Below are 19,404 nucleotides of genomic sequence, written 5' to 3' on the forward strand. Positions count from 1 at the left end.
AGTGGAGGACATTTGTGTCTGGTCATGTTTGGCTTTAGAGCTCAGGCAGTATTTGTGCAGAAAAGACATGCACAGAGATGATATTCAGTAGAGATATGCAAAGAGTGTAAGACAGACATGCAGTAGAAACATGGGCAGAGTAGGCATCCTTACTATGGGCATGCAAATAGTAGATAAGCACAGAATAGACATAGAAAAGAATTATGTGCAGAGACATATGCAGCATAAACTATTTCAGATAGGAAAGGTAGAGACAGAGGGCAGAGTAGACTTGTAGAAGAAACATGTGCAGAAGATTCACCTCCATTAAAGCTGTTTAGGTGGCAAAATGCTTAGGGAATAGATGGTGAAGCAGGTTACTGATGGTGGAGGAATGTCAGGGAATGAAAAACTAGACTGGTCTTCTTGAGGGGGTGTTGATCCATTAAAGGTCACTATACTTCTCTCCTAAGTTCTTTGTGTTGGATAGTTTATTAGGATCTGCAAACAGCTTACTTATATGTTTTACTATAGCCTTATACTGATATTTAAGAACATTAAAGCTAATATTTGATTCAGGGTAGAATCTTTCTCTCTTTTGCTATATTTTTCCCAGCCTTGCCATGTGTCCTCCCTAAATAAGATATAGACAGATCTTTTTTAAAGTATTTTGCATTGAGTAAGTATTGTTCAAAAAAGAATTTATTCTTCCAAACTGTGAAAGTTTCCTTCCTGACTTGAGCCAGCAACAGAGTATAGTTGTGTTGTAAACCTGAAATACTGTGAGGGAAAAATAATTAGACATAGTGGATATCCAGGCTCCATATAAATGAGAAGTTTGCCCAGAGTGATGTTTTTAAGCTAATGTTGGAGCAGTGTTATTTTCTGGAGCTCAGGTTTGAGGTCCTGAAATATATATCTAGTTTCTTGATTACAGGGAGATTCTACAGATACTCTGCTTGGAGAGAACTATCGTAGTCGTAGCGCTACGAAAAAGTCGCGACATTTTGTGAAACATTCGTAATGGCTACGAAAAAGTCGTGACAATTTCCGAAAAAATCGCAAAATACCGATCATTACGAAAAAAAACGCATTCGGACGCCTTTGGACTGTTTGTGGATTAGTAAATCAGCCCCTAGGTGTAAAGGGCACAATGGTGTTATCAGACAATATTTAGCATAGATGCTTAATGTATGGTGTATTGCCATGTGCAAACTTGAGCTTTTTTATTTGCACAGTGTTGTTCCTAGAAATATAAATGTGAATGTTCCCAGCATGAATGTCCCAGCATGAATGTAAACGGAAGGGAAGCCGGTATGGGCTTGGGACCTGGCTCCATGGTTTGTACTCTAGCAGAACTTTCAGATTTGCTTTTGGTCAGGGCAGTCTATTTTTAGTTATTTTCTAGTGAAGGAATTCCTAAAGCTTTAGCAAGCTTTTGGAATGCGTTCACCTGATCTATTCTCTAGGTGTAGAGGCCCATGTTTTATGAAATTAACTCTTCCATACTCACAGTAGTGGAGGACATTTGTGTCTGGTCATGTTTGGCTTTAGAGCTCAGGCAGTATTTGTGCAGAAAAGACATGCACAGAGATGATATTCAGTAGAGATATGCAAAGAGTGTAAGACAGACATGCAGTAGAAACATGGGCAGAGTAGGCATCCTTACTATGGGCATGCAAATAGTAGATAAGCACAGAATGGACATAGATGAGAATTATGTGCAGAGACATATGCAGCATAAACAATTTCAGATAGGAACAGTAGAGACAGAGGGCAGAGTAGACTTGTAGAAGAAACATGTGCAGAAGATTCACCTCCATTAAAGCTGTTTCGGTGGCAAAATGCTTAGGGAATAGATGGAGAAGCAGGTTACTGATGGTGGAGGAATGTCAGGGAATGAGAAACTAGGCTGGTCTTCTTGAGGGGGTGTTGATCCATTAAAGGTCACTATACTTCTCTCCTAAGTTCTTTGTGTTGGATAGTTTATTAGGATCTGCAAACAGCTTACTTATATGTTTTACTATAGCCTTATACTGATATTTAAGAACATTAAAGCTAATATTTGATTCAGGGTAGAATCTTTCTCTCTTTTGCTATATTTTTCCCAGCCTTGCCATGTGTCCTCCCTAAATAAGATATAGACAGATCTTTTTTAAAGTATTTTGCATTGAGTAAGTATTGTTCAAAAAAGAATTTATTCTTCCAAACTGTGAAAGTTTCCTTCCTGACTTGAGCCAGCAACAGAGTATAGTTGTGTTGTAAACCTGAAATACTGTGAGGGAAAAATAACTAGACATAGTGGATATCCAGGCTCCATATAAATGAGAAGTTTGCCCAGAGTGATGTTTTTAAGCTAATGTTGGAGCAGTGTTATTTTCTGGAGCTCAGGTTTGAGGTCCTAAAATATATATCTAGTTTCTTGATTACAGGGAGATTCTACAGATACTCTGCTCGGAGAGAACTATCAGTAGATACTTCCTGCACCACTTCACCTTTGCAATTTTTATCCTGCCAGCGTCTGGACATAACAGCAGAGAAATCTCATCATTGAATTTATGCGTTTAATTGCTAATATCAACGAAGTAAATGGAAAAAATATTGTAAATTTTAAAAGTACTGTGAGCAATTATACCTCAAGCTGCACTAGAGGGTATACAGTATGTCCCTAGAGGGTAATAGTAGGCTAAAAATGCTACTCATTATGTTTTACAAGCACAAAGGAAACAGCCCCGTATCACTGAAGATCTGTGCTCAAGAAGATGCCCCCAGTTGCCTCCTATCTTATTTTCTGCTGATTCACAGAACATGCTCTTGGCTGCTACCTGAAGTTAGGGACCATGGAATTAATGCCAAGAGCCCAAGGTTAGCTTCCTTTAGAGAGGTGCCCATGGTAAGCCAGTTTTTCAGCACCGCATAAGTATAGGCAAGCTAGTGGTATGTTATATTCCAAATGATGCCTTTTAGCAATAGTGAAATCTTTCCTGGAATACTGAAGATGTGTTAGAGACATATTCTAATAGTTTAGGAACAGATCATCAAAGAGATCCCCCAGTCTATAATGCCTCTCAATTAATATTTGACCAAGAAGAACAGGTTTGTAAAGCTGGATAAAGTGCTGGGCCTAAAGTAATCAAACTATTCCATACTATAATGCCCAGCTCACCATGATACATGGGAATGTACAACTACCCTGCAACTTTAGGAGATAAAATAGAAGAAATGTCATGTTCATTATATAATACGTTTCCTTTCAAAAATTTTCCTTTCATTTTGTAGCTCAGATGGCCCATGAAGATGATCCAGGGACCATTTCAGAAAATGGCACTTACTTCCTCAAAGAATGGGGCAAGTATGAGATAAGGATAGGGAAGATAAGTGGACCTTGTCCAGTGAAAATAAAGATCACTGAATAGATAGGGACACCAAAAGTACATTTTACAGTAATTAAAAGAAACATTCATATCATTTTCTGCAATGTCTATACTACTGGCAGAACTGGGTTGTAGGTTAAAATATATTTTCAAATATAAATAGAAAGGAGAATGCATAGTTTGGCCAGCAGGTCGCGCCAATCCTTAAGGTTGGACCTTAGAACAAGGAAGAGCAGGAAGTCCTAGCTTCAGTGAGCCTAAATAGGGAGGTAGGTTACCCAGCAACTTCCTCTTTGGCCTAATAAGATCTAAAGGCAGCACAGCTCTTTGGAAGCCAGGTCAGGTGGGAAGACTGCACCTTCTTAGGAATAAGTTAGGAGATATTTTTAATAGCTCGTCGGTGAGGTGGGTTGCCTCCTGGCCTGAAAAAAATAAAGCTCGATGTCAATGCTACTAGGAAAGAAAGAAAAAAAATACAGTAAGGCTAGTATTTTTTTCAAGAAAAGGTGGTAACCCTAGAAGAAAAGTTGGTGATTGGGAAGCAATTGTCAACAGTTAGGGAAAAATAGCTTTCAGGTGTAGGTTTAAAAGATCTGTGCTTATGGATTCCTGCCCTTAAGGTCCCCATACACAGGCCGATTGTAGCTGCCGATATCAGTCCCTTGGACCGATTCGGCAGTTTATCGGCCCGTGTAGGGGCAGAAACGAGGGGCCTGCCCGACCGATATCTGGCCTGAGATTGGCCATTAGACAACTCAACTCTTCCAGGCTGGAAAATATCCCTTACCCACATCACTGTAAACCTACCTTTCCTGATATCAGCACTGACCAACATGTCCAATGTCCAGCACTCTAACTGACAGATTCATTTCTTGAATTTTGCCCAAAGCATCTCATTAGCCTTTCTACCCCTAGTTCCAGTCATGTTCCAGTTGCTGACTTTATATTTCTTACCTATAAGTGAGAAAGATTTACAACAGACAGGTTTATCTGACTCCTTGATAGTGTTTTATACTATGTTGTCTACAGCAGTGCTTGTCAGACCTTTTCATTTTAAAAAAAATATATACTGTGAATGTCTTCCATGACCCACTGACCCATCAACAGCTGGCACAACTTGTCTCCAATCATCTAGGCATTTGTTGGAATTAGTGACTTCCTCATCTCAAGCCTCAGCTTCATCAAAGGGGCTGTAGCAGACATTAATTAGAACACCGATTTTTTTTTTTTTTTTACAAACTTAGTCCCTCCAGACAGTTGGCCCATAAAAGGGTCCCTTCCAATGGCCCGGTGTGCCGATGTGGTCTAAGTTGAACAAGGGTCCGCTCTTTTGGCAGCCTCACCAAATGAGCGGCTCTATTAATGTATGGATACCTTAAACCTATGGGTCCAGACACAGAAATGGGTCGCCCCATGCTTAACACGTTTTTAATCATTTTTCCCACAAAAGAAAATATCATTTAACAGTTTTAGTGCGGTAAATAACTCTTTATATTGGAGTGGCATTCACAGAACTGCCGGAAGTGCATATGCGTGCGTATATTTCAGCAATAAAGCTTTTAGATAAATTGAGAAAAAGAAGATCAGGGTACTGTTTCCATTTCCAGATTACACTGCATTTATCCTGAGCCTGAATGTAGAGTACATTTTAATGTTTAGTATATAGTGCTGCTTTAAAAAAAAAATGTGCATTTAATGAAATATTGCTGTGTTTCCTAATACACTGTAAGTGGCTCTTCTTATGGCTTTTATTGTAAGAAAGGGAGCGAGTATAGGCACAGTGCTCTGAAGCTGATTAGAATGAAAAATGTAGCAGATGAATAAAATAAATCAGAATGCCATTTAGGGGTTTCAGCTCTTTGTTAGAGGATACAAGTTTATTGTAATGCTAAGAGCTGGCTAAATTAAATATTGCTTCCATTTGGTAAAAAAAAAAATCAATAACTAGGGATTTTACATTTTATTGTTCTGCGATAACACATCAAGGTCTCACACGAGCTGTATAAATAAATGGAAAGCCAGGATGCTTTGTGATTGTCTCTCTTGATGGCTTAAGTCGCGAGCACTGTATGGTCCTTGTCAGTTATGTCTATAGAAATCACTGGAGTAGTGTAATTTGGGTGTCTTGCTAGAGAGGCTTGTAATTAAATGTCAGATGTCAGGCAGCACCGCTTCCACGCAAAGGGATTTCTCATTTTCTTCCATTCACATCAGGACTCTTGTACGGTCTGCAACCTGACCTCTTAGGCTACGTTCTTTGCAACAGTGATCGCGATTTGCATTAGAATACTGGGGTAATGAAGCAAAAATTCATGGAAGCAAAAGTGGGTCGCTTCTGCATTAATAAATGAATAAACGATGGCTTTAAATATCAATTAGAATCCATCTCCTTCTAAAGGTTGCACAGGCACGTTACCCCAGTAATGGAATATATTGCACCGAATGCTGCCATCTTGCCGAGTACACAATAAGCTGCACACAGACATGCTGAAGATCAATTTTATTAAAGATGAAAAGGTTGGAACCTTAATACTGTACTTTTTTTTTTTAATTATTTTTTTTTACTAACCAGAGCAAAATAGAAAAAGAAAACAAGGGAACAGGCTTCACAAGCGAACAAGTCATTACCCTGATTCTTCAACGGAGAACAATTGTGTAACACTTTCCCACTACAGAACAGTTACACTGTACAAACAGCACAAAAAAACATGATCAACAATGCCTTTTAAGGCCTCAGAATGTAAGAAGGTGCACAACCATTCTTTCTTTGTACCAAAAAGGGGCGGGTGAAAAATATACTTATATATTAAACTGCTATTCCTTTTATTTACATTCAGTATTCATAAATAATTCAACAACAACAACAAGAACAAAAATTGCTATTGCGCAACAACAGGTTAATATTATGGGTGTAGCAAGTGAGACTGATCAGATATTGCTGGAATAATTGTTAGTGAAGGTACGCTCCCGAGTGGGCCAGTGCACATCTCATTTGCTGGTTCTCACAGGTAGCACAGTACAGAGTTTGAGCCATATTCATAAAGCCGTGTAAAGTGTGTTACCCTGGAAAAAACAGTGTAAAGGTTGATGCCACGCGGATAAATGCAGGTAGAGAATCAGCCCTGTGTGGCATTATCCTAAAAGTTGGTGTTAAATAGTTGGCATATTTAAAAAAGGTTATTGTCGTCCTTATGTGTAAATGAATGACTGCAACCCGTGACATGGCATGAAAAGTGGTACGTGCCAATTTTAACACAGTATTTTTAAGATAGCACCTCTTTTTACATCAGACTTTTACTCTTGGGCACAAGTTTGCATAAAATCATTACACAGCTCTGCGTTATTTCACATGGAGTAGAATGGCATTGCAGGATTTAAAGTCAATGTGCTCTTCTGAGCCATTATATATTCTATTTAGTTTTGTTTATATGGACAGTTTTACACAGCTAATATCATAATTCTCAATGGCAGCTCTGTGCTGTAGTGATGTGCAGGTCAAGGAAATCTCAACCCATATCCTACCCACAAAACCTTTACCCACACCTGACCCTAACCTGCAAAATGTTGCCATTGTAGGACCAGCACCCAACCTGTACCTGCGTCTTTCCACTCTGTACCTGCACCCAACCGGAACCCCCAGTGGTCACCCAAAATGTCAACCCTAACTTGCTTATCCTAAGGGTGAACCTGGGTCAACCCACACATCACTACTGTGCTGCTTTGCTGGCTGGACTGCTTCCAAAAGATGAAATAACTGATGCAGGTAGTGTCTCGGGAACCTTCTCTGCCCAGCTCTCTCTCCTCGGCTGCTTATTTAGCCATTAAAGCAGACGAGAAGGGAAAGATCTGTGCAAAAAGGAGCCAGAAGATGCAGCAATAATTTATATTATTGGCAGACAGCCAGTTAAATGGCACAGTGCTACTTTAGAAAATCACTATATTAGCAGTGTAAAACTACTAAATAGATAAAAATAAATGTACATACAGTACATTAAAAAAGCACCCAGAAGAGCACTCTGAGAAATTTTATATTATTATTATTTTTTAGGTGTAGATCCTTTTAAACTGTTTGGTATATTTCAATGTCATTTTATTTACACACCTTTAAAAATATGACCCGTTTCCAGCAGACTGAAAAAAAACAAAGCCATTATTGTTTCACCTATAGGGGTAAATCCTGACAAGATATCACCTGGACCTGCTAATTTTTCATATATTATGATACATACATGCTTGAATGAGGGAGAAATGGGCGTCCTCCTATGCTCCTATGCATGTATCATACAGTTCCTGCACTCTCACTGCCTACATGCCAACAGCACACCACTTGCACATACAGCAAAGCAACTGAACAGAGGCAGCAAACAATGATGGGCCCTAGAATTTTAAGGAAATAGGGAAAACCAGTTATTTAGATCTGTTGAAACCTTCCATTGATTGAGAAAGACACTGTTTACACAGAATTATAAGCAATATCCTTGTTGAGTTGAAAGATGAGACTGGACAAACTAAGGGCTAGTCGGGCTTCCTCCTGACTTGCTGCCTGCTTGGTTCCAGGCATCATTCTTTCTTCAATCTCCACCATATTTTTATTCTCACACCCACCCAATGGGTGCAAAAAGGCACAGTTTTATCTTTCATGGAAACAGATGAGAGCTGACAGTACGTATATACAGAACATACCAAGCAACATCCCTATTGTTTCGGCAAAAAAAAAAAAAAAAATACAAAACAAAACAAAAAAACAGACACAGGCATGTGCAATAACATTCGATAGTGGTTTCCATGGAAACATACACAAAGAGATATACACTGAAGGGGTTTACATTTCTCCGCCCAAACAAGCATTGCATTTTAAACAACACTTTTCATTGCCACAGCTACACTAGTTATTATCCACAGTTTTTACACTCTCACCCACTGGTTTTCTCAAACCCAAAGCAGTATCCTTTAACAATGCAATAGTGCAATATTGTACAATATTTTGTGACACAGCCAGTGGGTCCTTACAGTTCAAGTGTCCAATTCTTGATGCCCAAATAGCACGTTCCAGTACCCTGCTGTTACATAGTGCAGCGGTGCTATACTGGCTACAAACAGCTTCCATAGCCCCCTGTCCATAGGAAGGAGGAAAACCGGTCCATAGAGAATGCAGACTACAAGGTCCGCACAGGCACTGGGTACAAGAGCGATAAATGTTCAGCTCCTTTTATGGGAAGTTTTCTGGTGGTGTAGAAGTGGACGACCTCTGGGACACTCTCGAAAGGAGGGCTGTTCTGGCCTAGTATGTATTTCTCTTTGGTTTTCGACAGTTTCATGTGCATGAAGCCTTGGCTGCTCCTATGAATAGAACAAAGGATATATTAGTCATGTTTGTTGGGAGATCTATATATGCAGAATCTACAAGTGCATTCTAGAATAACATTTTCGACGCATAAGCAGAAGTAGAGAACCGACACATCTCAACATACAGTGTGCAACAGCAGCCATTAGCTTCCTGCCCTCTGACAGTTGCACAATGAATAGAATGAATAGTTTCTTTATTCTAACAGACTACATACCCAGGTATGGGCAGTTTGGCCAATGTAATCCTTACTGCCCAACAATCTGGTCATGTATGTCACCTTAAAGTGATACTGACACTAAAAAATATTAATGTACATAAAAAGTTCCCTATAGGTCATGTTGATCATTTTTCATGAATAGCTTTGCTTTTGTAAGTAATTGTTACTTGAAGTTCTAAAACCTGACTGTTTTGCCAACCTGACTGTCCCTTCTCAGCCTGTCAGTTATAGCTTCTAATGCTAACGGCCTCCTGCTGCACAAATATGGCATCCACCTCATAGAGGAACACAGGGGATTAGATAGGTCATGTAAAAGCTTGGGCAAATTTTTTTAAGGCAAAATTACAAATATTACGACAATATTATGATAGATGTAAAAAAGGATTAATTTCTGGTGTCATAGTGCCATAGTGCTTTATCCTAACTCAAGTTCTCCTGACGCACCTTATCTGTGGGTGTGTGGTGCATGGGGCGAGAAGTGCATTAGCTAGCTATAATGTGCTAATCCCCATGTACACTTACGTGTCACATTATCCACAGTCCGTTTCTTTCAAAGAAGGTCAGTATACACTGGCCACCTTAGGAAGAATATTGTTTGTCACAAATTCTTAAAGACTAAATGACCCAAAAATAAGTGTAACCAAATGTTCCATAGTATCCTGGAATAAAGCTGTAAGCTCACACCAGGATAAATGTTATGAAAACCTATTACAATTACTGAAAAAAGAAACACAATTACCTGCAAAGTCTGTCTTCTAATTGTCAGTGCTTACTTGATCCTTTACTGACTATACTGTGTTGCACAGAATTACACAAAATAGATCCAAGTTACAATAAGGCAGACTTGGATTCCTCTCATTCCCCTGGAACTACAGCAAATAAATGTGCCATATCCGTGTATAATAACTCTGCTTAATGAGAGCTTGTTTTTCCTGCTATAAAATCTTCAATATTTCTAAATGTCTTGACTTTCACTTGACTTTTGTTATTTCTCTGTAATAGAGATAGCACTACAGCAAGGATGTCAATGGAAATAATCGCTTCATTACCAAAGCACTATATTGGCTGTACAGTTTTATTCGGCAAGCCATAAAGGCAGCAACACAGAGAAGCGACTCTGCTCTTCTGATCTCCACTGCCGCTTCTACTTATTAATAGTGATCAAAACTCCGCTGTGTACTAAAGCATTTACAGCCTAACGTTATTTAGAAATATTATTTTTTACTGATACAATTAACATTCAGGAGATAAATGTACTTAATGTATGGTTGTTTTATGGCTGAATTCCCTGGCATTAGCAAATAACAGGTAACATAACACTGAGTGCCCCAATAAAAGAGATGCTATTGCAGAAAATATACAGTAATAGTAATTAAAGTATGAAACAGCTTATTGAGATATTTAGTACATAGGAGGGAGCTGTTAAACTACTTTCCTCGGAGGAAGCACACACCACAAAGCGAGATATAAAGTTCTATTAAGATTTAGGCATTTTGTGCATTTTAAGATGGCCTTGAATGGTCTGACTGATATATCACTGTCTGACCCACTAGTTGATTGGCTGGATAGTATTACCTTTATTTATAAAGCAATACATGTATGGGATCCCTTATTCGGAAACCCATAATCCAGAAAGCTCAGAATTACGGAAAGCCATCTCCCATAGACTCTATTGTAAGCAAATAATTCTAATTTGAAAAAATGGTTTCCATTTTCTCTGTAATAATAAAACAGTACCTTGTACTTGATCCCAACTAAGATATAATTAATCCTTATTGGAGCCAAAACAATCCTATTGGCTTTATTTAATTTTAAAATGCTTTTAGCAGACTTAAGGTTGCGATCCAAATTATAGAAAGATCCCTTATCTGGAAAACCCCAAGTCCTGAGCATTCCGTATAATAGCTCCTTTTACCTAAACCAACATATTCTGCAGTGTTGCACAGTGGCAGGGCACATACATTAAACATATACTGAATGATAGGCTCATCAGGAGGGTGCAAATGCTTAAGAAATGAGCACTAAGGGGCACACCCTTGTGCCCCCTTATGCCTACATTATGCTAACATTTAAAGGTAAACTATCTAAGAGAATGTAAAATGCCTTCTGCTTCCCTAAACATTATAAATATTTTATTTGATATATAACTGAGAAATATGTAACACTTTATGATGGGAACATTTCAAGAAAGAAACCCAGGGACAAGGGGCCTTCTACTCTGCATATAGTATACAGCAGTGGGTGATTGTGGCACCCTACATCTACCCTATAGTGATTCCTAGTGCTTCTGTAATAATAAATATGCTTCATGTGCTGTAGCTGTAAATTTGTTTCATTAGAGCAGTGTATCCTATATGATACTTAATACAAATAATATATATAACAACTTCTGTAAGCACAGTTAGACCACAGTCTTTGTACTTACCTTCTTCACTTTCCCATCAGCAGCTCATATACAATTACATTTTAGATGTTCCTTTTTAAATGGCGAATATATACTGATGAATTCTACACTAAAACCTGCCTGCAGAAAGGCACAGTCTTCTTGATAGGAAGATCCTCTGTGAGTACTATAATTATACATGTTCAGGCCTCACATCTGAATTATTCCATCCTCTCAGACATGATTGCTCACTTGGTGGAGGTGACATCTTCACATACATAATTACGATGAAATAAATACAGGAATGACTCGTCATTAAACAGATCCTGTGTGAGCGGATGCAAGACTTTGACAAAAATATACTTTTCTAAGCAGGAAAGTGACATTCTTCTATGGAAAAGAGACATTGTGTTGGGAAAGACTTTATCCTTAAAGAGATACACAGTTTTTTTTAGTTAACTACAGAAAGACCTGTCAATGCTACAATTACTACTCTTAGAATCTTCTGCTTCAGGAAACAAATCAGAACATCAACCATTATTGCCTGGTTTTCTTGTAGCCTGCCTCCTTTAATTTGTTCATTAGCTATGCTCCAAGACACAATATTTTAATGTTATTGCTTTTAGAATAATTCATAGGTTCCTGTCTGATGTAACAGTAACATTTTGTATAGGGTGATATAAGTAATCAGTTATTGAGTCAGTTATATAGGTCAGACTTGCTAATGTGCTGCCATATATGCACAAAATCAACATTCTGAATCGGCTTAAAGACACACTGCGGACAGTATATATAATCAGTATATTAAACTTGCATTCTAGTTTGTGATGCAGACCTAAAAGTGCAATAAAATCATTCACGTCAATAAAATAAATTACATAGTGTGATCAGTGTTTAAAATACTTGTTCAATTAGTCACACTGCACAAATATATTTTTCCAAAACAAAGTAACAAATAAATAGTAACAAAACCAACAGGAAATAAACTAAAAAAGATTCTTATACACAGTCAGGTACTGGCTGCCACGTCGTCCCCTCCAGAGTTGGCAGTTTATTGGCCTATATAACAGGGAAAACCCATTGGCCCATCTGTTTGAAGATCAGTCAGATATCTATGAGAAACGTTTGATCTAGCGGCTAAATGAATGGATCAGTCCAGTTTGGCAATGCATCTGGGCTCTTCTGGAGTACGTCCATCTTTACAAGTTACTTTATCTGGCATTTCAAGCTTTTGTCTGCCAGCAATTAAAGTCCATGCATTTGGCAGGGATGGGTTAATATAGGATAATAAAATTAAAACTACCTTTAGGGTACACCAAGTGTTTTTATAACTAGAAAATCTACTTTTTGCCTGGTCCACATTCAGGAGATTCAATATATAGAGCTATGCCCAATTCCTATATGTGGTAGTATGGTAGTAGTGCATGTTGTTGATCCTTCTTATTAGCAGGTTACAGAAGATGCTTTGAGGCACTGTAACCTATTTAAAATAATAAGAAAGTAATATTGCTAGAAGGACTATCAACAGATGCACATTTGGTTCTTAAAAAAATAAATTCAACATTTACACTATTACACTATTATCCTTTATATTCTTTCCGCAATGCTAGGGACCGTTACCTTCTTTTAGTAAAGTTGACATACCCACAATAATGCTAACTTAAAATAATGCTACCATAATAGACTGTTCCAAGCCCTTTAGAACAATGTTATAAATGGGTAATTTTAGCTAATATTTATATAAAATGTAATTTCCATCAGAAGTATTTTATAATGTAGTTATGCATAGAAACAAACTATTCTCTGCCCCCAAGTCTAACAAAGGTGTAAAGGAAATGAACAGAAATTATAGCCCTTCTCTCTCCATGGGACCATCCCAATTACAGATGTAACAAATGCATTAAAAGGGATGGCTGTTGAGTAGCATGCTTTTCAGAAATTGCTCATTATGTTAACAAAGAAGGTGACTCCGGAGTGAGGAGTTCCAGCCGTGCTACATTTGCTGCTTAGATGGAGCTAGATGGATCCCAAGAAGTTGTACTTAGCTAATCATCACACTAATAAGAGTGTGCAGATTGCTGCAGATGTTTGGGCTCTCAGCCCAGCGCCACATGTGCTCTGACTTCGGCATAGAATTGCACAATGAATTATTCATGAGGAGTACAAACCAACAAATAACACTAATGCCAGCCTTCCACTGTATAAATACTAATCTACCCTGCCATGGGAGCAACAAAAGATCTCCTCAGGCAGAGACTATAAAGCTAGAATCACAGGATCATGGTTTGTATTCATTACTTACTTCATATGCAACTCAATAATTAAGATATTTGCAAACACAGTAATAGATGACCCCATATTATAATTTATAAGCAATCTAACAAAATATGTTATTTACTGATTAAAAAAACTGGTAAATGATTTGCCCACTGTTTAAAAATAAATCCAGTTTGAATAATAAAAGGTTATATGCTAGACTAGAGGTTGGATATTAAAGGCCACTACATCTCCAGTTTTGAGTTGCCTCAAGAATTAATTTAAATTCATTTTTTGCTTATTTCAGGTTTGTGTGAAAGCCTGCTGTTGTAGCCTTGCCTAAGAATCTATTAATCCACTGGCAGGCAGGCAGGCCAAAAGCGCTTAAGTAATTCCCAGAGGGCTCCTGTTGTGTTTATGTTAGAAAAAGCTAAGAGGAAGTGTGGCCTATCATTCCATTGGTGTAGCATGATACCAACATGGGGGCATGATCTGTCAAAGAAAGTGGTTTTCTGTAACCGGTAGTAAGAGATATCAGCATGGGTATCAGCCTCTACTCTACACTAGAACATTTAAGGTTAAGGAACTTGGTACAGAAGATCTGCTAAATGTGCATTTCCGCTTTACCAATTGTTAAGCTGGCCAAACACGCATCGATACTATCGTACGAAACCTCGTTTCGTACGATATTCGGTGCGTGTACGGCATGTCGGCGAGTCGACCGATATCGCAGGAAGCTGCTGATATCGGACAACTCGCCGATCGGCCAGGTTAGAAAATTTTGATCGGGCGCCATAGAAGGCGCCTGACCAAAATCTGCCGTCAGGGCTGAATCGGCAGAAGGAGGTAGAAATCCTATTGTTTCTACCTCCTTATCTGCTGTTTCAGCCCTGACTGTGTGTGGCGGATCTGACGATGTTTCATGCGACCGATGGTCGCACGAGACATTGTTAGATCGCCACGTGCATGGCCAGCTTTAGACTGGTTTACTATCATTGGAGATATGTAAACTAGATATATTGCCCTGGCAACATCCAATCAGAAATTAGATTTGAACTTGTCACTGACAAGTTAGAAATCAAAAGCAAAGATCTGATTGGTCCCTATGGGCAACAGGGATTCTTAACCTATGGGTTATGAAGGAAAAATAGGTTACAATGCTAGGATAGGGCATCCGTGATCCCATTTAATGAAGTGAAACTGCCTGCTTCCATAGAAAACAATAGTTAATACCAAAACCAGTCTTTAGATTGTGAAGCAGATTCTGGGTACTTTTTAAACATTTCAAAAGGTTTACAAATAGAAATACCAAAATGATACTTTCAAGGCAGTCTGTGAGAAAATAGCAGCAGGACAAACTCCTCTAATACATCGAAGATATTTTCTGTTGGGAAATGTGATCTACTGAGGTTTTGTTCACTCTGCTGGATATCCCCTAAACCCTGCCTGGCCTTACAGATCACTCAGAATCAGAAATGACTGTCAACATATCTGGGTAAACATAAAGGCACAGAGTTTCTATTTGCTGATTTCAATGGCAGATATCTAATGGTGACCTTACTGCTCTCTTGTTTACATTTGATACTGTAACTTTAACAGTGGTTTTTGCCTTTCTGTAACCACCTTAGGCTTTGTGAAGGTCACCATTAGCTGGAGTTCTCTGTGGGGCAGAGATTTTAATTTCACAGGCCAGTGACTTAATTGCAAATATACTTCTTGCTATTAAATGTAATCAAATGATATTAGTTATGTAGTGAAACTAAATCAGCATGCATTAATATATGAACTAACACATAATTGCCTGCTCTGTACATTTTTGATAACATCAGATACATTGGAATTGCTAATAACCAGATGCAAATGCATACTTCCCATTAACAGTATGCCACAACTTGTTGCAGTAAAACACCAGTTAGTTAGTAAGTGTTAAACTCAGGTTCTTCCAGGTTCCAGGATTTCATAATGAGTTTCATGTTTAGGGGGCAGGAAGCAGCCAATCAGACAGCCCTGATAAGTCCCATTAATTAAACAAGTATTTTGCTTAAGGTTTCTTTAAAGGCAAAATAATCTTTACATGAAGCTGCATGCTACGAGAACAGGTACATGCGTAAAACACCACTCTGTGCACTCTGTAGAGCTGAAACTGTGTGCATTATAACTACTAGAGATGGAGCGCATAATGCCATTCCATATCTACATTATAAACTTCCTACCTAGAAAAGAAGTACATGTATCAGTATGGGCACATTAGAAAGAATGAATTGCGTTTCATTCGGCCCTACCCTTTGGTGGAACACTCCACCACAAGAAAATGCAGGGCAAAATGCCTGTGAACGAGAGCCCTAAGATGTGCCCCTTTGGGTAGAAAACAGGGCTTATTTTGCTTCCCTAGACCACCATTGGAATAACCCCCGAAACAAATGATTTTAACATCCCACGTTCAACAAAAATAAATAAAGTATTTAACATTTATAAAAACTATTTAAAAAAAACATTTAGTTTACTTGTATATATAGTATGGACATGCTGCTGCTCCCTTACACCTGCCCCAACCACTCTGGCCTTTTCACAAATTGATACCAATGTAAGTAAAAAGGATACCGATGCAATGTTCCCTTTTATTTTATTTTTTTTGTGAAAACATTTTTTTGTGTGCGCTTTTAAAACCAGTGTACAAAAATGATCTTTCTGAGAGAGAACAGAGAGGTATTTATATAGTGCCAATACATTTCCACTGAGATTATACATCATTCACATCAGTATCTGCCCCAGTGGCACTTACAGTCTAAGGCCCCTATTACATTCACACACAGAGTCAGTTTTATCAGGAACGAATTAACTTGCCTGTATGTTTTGGAGTATATATATATTGTTTGTGTATCTCTGTACTGGCCTCAAAATTTGTGTGCAGTGGGTTAGAGAGAACACTAATAAAACACAGTTTAGATTTATATTATTATTTTTAATTATACAATTTTGCTAGCTATTTCCTGCAAGCAATATCCAATCCTGTTGCTTTAAAAATAATAATAAAAAAAAAAAACACACAGCGCTACATCTGTAAAATACAATCCCTAAAGAAAACAAGTCCTTTGTCTTGTTGAGGGAAATCAGACAGAGCAGAGTCTAATTCTGTATTCATGCATCTACTATGTGGCAAAGAAAACCTCTAACCACAACACAAATGCACAAGGGAGATGAATGAGCTAACCATGCATGGGCCTTGAAATACACAGAAATCTCTCGTCTGTATGTTAGGTCTGTGGGCATTTGTAAGCCAGTATATCATTGCTTTATGTTCTTAGCAGCATTTGTATTAAATGAGCATTGCTGTACCTAGTAAAATAGCACGCTGACTTTACATTTTGTACAGAAATGGCCTACAATGTAAAAAAAATTAAATGCAAATTCTAAGGTATAAAAAAATGTTTTCACATTAAAGTGAGATAAGAATGTAAAATTCTCTCATGGGCAGTGAGTGTCGAGGTGGCAGACTTGGGCTGTTAAGATCACATGTGAGTGACAATATTGATTTAATCAGAGGAAATGTTTATCCTGGTTGATAATTGACTGAAATTGGGATGGATCCACCCTCATTAACATTGGTGTAGTTGTTGTAAGTGGGATGTTATAGGCTGGTCTTGACTCTTGACTTTGTTTTTTTCAGCCAGGGAGTACCCCCTAATCAAACAGGCACGGAATCTTTATTTGCCGAGGACCAGAAACAATGTTGTATATTCCCAAGTAGATATACTAACTATTTAGAAAAAACAAAAACAATAAAATACAGATCCCACTACATTTTAATAAAGCCATCAATTAGTAGACTAGCCAGTCTACCAATTACTAACAACCAGACAATGAAATAAATATCTAAAAACCATCAATATACGTATACCTACACCTCAGATAGCTCCTACACTGAAGTGAGAACTTCACTAAGGCAGCTCATTTATGGACTCCTTAAGCCTAGAAGTAAATGCTTGCTAGCTCTTCATTTGAAGCAAGCCAGAAACATGCTTTCCCCAAGGACAATATGCCTTTAAGCAAAACAAAGGTCTTAAACACCAGAACTGAATCATTATCTACCCAGTGGCCGAGCAATAATACTCCTTTGTGTTTCCCATGCTTAATTAACAAACAGTTGTATGCCGTTCTTCTTGGGCAGATTAGTTTCACATAATTGCACATGTAAAAATGACGTGCATTGCAATCCAAGAGCTGCATACAACGTGCATCAAGGCTTGATGGGCCTTATAGCCAAGGAACAATTGAGTCAAGTTTTAAATGGGTATTAGGACTGCCCTTTAGTTTCGTGCTCAGATTCCTGCCATGTGAAAGCTTCAAAACAAAGGTTCTGTATTCTCCCCTTAAAGCGATTAAGCAATTTGCATCTGGAAATGGCCCATACAAGGTTGTTCATCTGCCCGCAAAAGGGGTTAAATTGTTAGGGAATGCAAAGCAGTACAAATCCCCAGCTGCTAGACATTACAACAGTCAGAAGAAATCACAGCATCCCATTGGGAGGAATCCTCTCACTATATCACATGTACAGAGTGTCTAGTGGAAAATCTCTACATTCCTGTGTCCTATGAAAAACTAGAAATTGCATTAACCACTTCAGCTCAGCTGTTCTGCTGATTAAATTAGAACGGAATATAATGAAGCAAAAAGAGAGCTCAGCTATGCTCTGGGTGTTGGCAAGTGCTTGCTTCTTTGTTTTGCATCTATCTATATTTTAGAATGTCATTTGATTTTGGTTTGATTTTTGGGGAAGCAGAAAATTGGGATAAAAGACACCTGCCCATATCAAGCAAATGTCGATTTCCCTTTGTTTGTTCAGCACATAAAAGCAAGCAAATAAAGTGGTTATATGTTTTCACTGAAAGCAGCACAATGTTTTTATTATGTTCTGAAGATCTATAAAACTGGCTAACTGTATGGAGAGCAGATCTTTCCTGATATCCTTTTACAACCCCCCAAAAAAGGACATTTGCTAAATATCTATTCAGCTAGTTAATTCTTTGCAGTCTGTTTTTTGATCTTCCTTGTGCAAGCTGTTTAACATCATATTCTTCTCATAATACTTTGGTATTAACCCTAGCAACTGAAAATTGCCTGGAATATAATAGTGTCTTTGATGCAACTATCTGGTTAGACATCTTTAGTATACCTCTTACCTTCTTCTTCCTACTTAAGGCTATCAGGCAAGAAAAGGTGGCCCTGGACTGGGGATTGTCTGCGGTGTCCTAGCCCTCACCTGGCCCAGTCTGACCCTGTCCCCAAGACATAGGGCTGGGAACATTGTAATTAAATATAATTTGCTCAACGCACATGTGAAGAACAAAAATGGTGTTGAACACCTTTGATCTACAAGTACACCTATTTCTTTCCATTCATTTTACTCAGAGTGGAATGGCAAGGAATGCTGGAAACTGTAATAGACAAAACCCTGTGCTGTTTTTTGGACTGTGTATGGAGGTTCTTGTATGGTATGGTATATGTTAGATACTGTACACTGGTCTGTGCATGGCCACCTATATACCCCAAACTGCATAAAACTGTGTGCAGTTTACAGTAATAACCAAATTACACACAATTTACCAGTGACTTTTAATAGTACCTCTTTATAATAATATTTTCAGTGCACAGTTACCAAGATGGCTTTAGGGGTGGATAACTGGTGTTTATTTGTATTTCGTCTTATAAAAAAATCTTTCTGACAGAAAAAAAGATAGTAAAGCTATTTATGGTATATGTAAAATCCTTTGTAATGAAACCCTTGTATGTGTGTCATATGTTTGGATAGGACTGAAATGTAAGCCGGAAAGGTCAGCTGTCTGTCTTT

General features: G+C 38.2%; 1 protein-coding gene across 2 annotated transcripts in view; it reads right to left on the reverse strand.

Annotated features, from left to right (window-relative positions):
- Positions 1-5,838: 5,838 nt before the first annotated feature.
- shb (Src homology 2 domain containing adaptor protein B) overlaps positions 5,839-19,404 on the reverse strand; it is a 121,934-nt gene continuing 108,368 nt past the window's right edge. Inside the window, exons 6-7 of one of the 2 annotated variants that reach the window (XR_208223.4) lie at positions 6,575-8,693; positions 5,839-6,541 (exon numbers count right to left, since the gene is read on the reverse strand). Coding sequence is in view for 1 of the 2 variants with exons in the window: in XM_002936323.5 (XP_002936369.1) it covers positions 8,510-8,693 (184 nt within the window). In the remaining variant the exon portion in view is untranslated. Of the gene's footprint in view, positions 8,694-19,404 lie in introns of both variants that reach the window. The other variant, XM_002936323.5, reaches the window with a different exon arrangement.

The sequence above is a fragment of the Xenopus tropicalis genome, chromosome 1 (assembly GCF_000004195.4).
Source record: "Xenopus tropicalis strain Nigerian chromosome 1, UCB_Xtro_10.0, whole genome shotgun sequence".
In the NCBI taxonomy this organism is placed as follows: Eukaryota; Metazoa; Chordata; class Amphibia; order Anura; family Pipidae; genus Xenopus; species Xenopus tropicalis.